Below are 2,407 nucleotides of genomic sequence, written 5' to 3'. Positions count from 1 at the left end.
TCCTGGCGGCGCTGCCAGGCGACGCCGCCAGTCAGCGGGAGACTATGTATTCTCCGCAGGCTGGCAGGGGTGGGCGCGGTTGTGTTGGTTGTGGACAAAAACATGTTCTTCTACTTTCTACTTCTACTCCTATATTGGCCACCATCAACATACTGCATGATTATGCCAACGGCTTTAGCTAGCCATTCACCGAATTGCACTGAGTGTGCCGAATGGCACTGTGAAAAGTATTCTGATCTCTTCTGATGCCCCCCTCTCTCTCTCTCTCTCTCTCTCTCTCTCTCTCTCTCTTATTCTCTGCTCTCTCTCTCTATCTAATCTTCTATCTATTATCTATCAATCTTATCTAGTCTATCTATCTATCTATCTATCTATCAATCTATCTATCATCTATCAATTCTATCTATTCTATCTCATCTATCTACTATCTATCTATCTATTAATCTATCTATCTATCTATCTATCTATCTATCTATCTATTCTCTCTCTCTCTCTCTCTCTCTCTCTCTCCCTCTCTCTCTCTCTATCTATCTCTCTCCCTCTCTCTCTCTCTCTCTCTCTCTCTTTCTCTCCCCCCTCTCTCTCTCTCTCACCCCATCTCTCTCCTTCTCTTCCTCTTCCTCTCTCTCTCTTTCTCTCTCTCTCGTTCTCTCTCTCTCTCTCTCTCTCTCTCTCTCTCTCTCTCATTTCTCTCCCCTCTCTCTCTCTCTCTTTCTCTTTCTCTCTCTCTCTCTCTCTCCCTCCCTCTCTCCCTCGATCTCTCTCTCTCTCTCTCTCTCTCTCTCTCTCACCCCTCTCTCTCTCCCTCTCCCCCCCTCTCTCTCTCGCCGACAGCTGTTTGACTTTGACGTGGAGGTGAAGCTGATCCAGGAGGTACTGGTTAGGAAGTCCCTGGAGGTGATGGAGGAGGAGTAGGAACTGATGGTAATTCACGCGCAACAGAAAACCGTTTTCTAGGAGCCATGCGCAAATGCCAAGGGGCTCGTTGAGACGCAGAGAGACTTGTAGAAGAGGAGAGCAGACACAGGGAGGAGAAGGTAGGTGGGAGAGAGAAGATAAGGGGGAGAGGGAAGATAAGGAGAGGAAACAGAGGAGAAGGTAAGGGGGCGAGGGTAGAATGACAGGCGACACAGGGAGGAGAAGGTAAGGGGAAGAGAGTAGAAGGACAGGCAACACAGCAATGAAAAGGCAAGATGGGAGAGAGAAAAATGAGGGGTGACACAAAGAGGAGAAGGTAAAGGGATGGAGAGAGGAGAAGGAGAGGTAACACAAATAGGAGAAGGTAAGAGGGCTGAGAGAAGAGAAATAGAGGTGACACTGAAAGAGGCAGAAGGTACGCGGAATGAGAGAGAGGAGAGGAGAACATGGAGGAAAGGGTAAGGGGGTGGAGAGAAGGTAAGGAGAGAGAGGTACGGGAGAGGCGAATAGGCGAGAAAACGGTTAGAAGGAGGAGATGAGAGAGAGAAGAGAGAGAGGCAGAGAGAGAGTGTAGAGAGGAGAGCAGAGACCGGACCGAGTGGCGACACAAGAGGGAGAAGGTAAAGCCGCCGCACACGACGCGCCGATAATGACGAACGCAACCAAAGGAGAAGGTAAGAGGTGGTGGCAGAGAGCAAGCGTTGATGATTGGCGACACATTGAGCTATGTGTTTGAGATTTTATTTTGATATTTTAAGATATTTATATTACAGCCATAAATATTTGTCAACGATATTCTCGTAACATTAACATTAGACGTAAGTGCTATCTTAGCATTAACGTTAGCATTAACTTTACAATGTTTCTGGCAACGGCCCCCAGGTCACTGTTTGCTTCGAAGACAGTTTCCACTGCCTCTATTTGCCCATGCAGCAGTATTATAATATTGAATTGACGTAGTAGATGTTGGTATGCTTAGAATCATCAACAGTTTGCTATCTTTGCTCACCACTGTAGACCTGCTGGTGTTCCCACACACATCTCCCTCCTCCATGACCATCGCTTCAAAGGTGTTGTTGGTTATTTGCCACTGTTGCCACACACTGTTAGTAGACACACATACTTAATGCACACCAACTTTCCTGCAATGAACCCGTGTAGTTATAATAGAAGCATATATCTCCCTCTGTCAAACCTGCCACTTCAACGTCCCACAATAAAATTAACCATGATTTCTTTGATTATATGCTGTACAGCATGACACTGTCACAAGGACTACTATGTTATTTCATAATTTTGATATTTTAAGATATTTATATTACAGCCATAAATATTTGTCAACGATATTCTCGTAACATTAACATTAGACGTAAGTGCTATCTTAGCATTAACGTTAGCATTAACTTTACAATGTTTCTGGCAACGGCCCCCAGGTCACTGTTTGCTTCGAAGACAGTTTCCACTGCCTCTATTTGCCCATGCAGCAGTA

At 45.7% G+C, this 2,407-nt stretch overlaps 1 protein-coding gene across 1 annotated transcript in view; it reads right to left on the bottom strand.

Moving 5' to 3' along the window:
- Positions 1-1,937: 1,937 nt before the first annotated feature.
- The window catches only part of LOC106819347 (N-acetylglucosamine-1-phosphotransferase subunit gamma-like), a gene marked incomplete at its 3' end in the record, with an annotated part of 11,926 nt that continues 11,456 nt past the window's right edge, over positions 1,938-2,407 (bottom strand). The window contains 1 exon segment of the mRNA XM_014823993.1: positions 1,938-2,021. Coding sequence (XP_014679479.1) covers positions 1,938-2,021 — 84 coding nt within the window.

This window comes from Priapulus caudatus, unplaced genomic scaffold, assembly GCF_000485595.1.
Source record: "Priapulus caudatus unplaced genomic scaffold, Priapulus_caudatus-5.0.1 Scaffold3249, whole genome shotgun sequence".
In the NCBI taxonomy this organism is placed as follows: Eukaryota; Metazoa; Priapulida; class Priapulimorpha; order Priapulimorphida; family Priapulidae; genus Priapulus; species Priapulus caudatus.
Note: the sequence above shows the minus strand (reverse complement) of the source record. Positions and strands in the feature narration are given on the sequence as shown.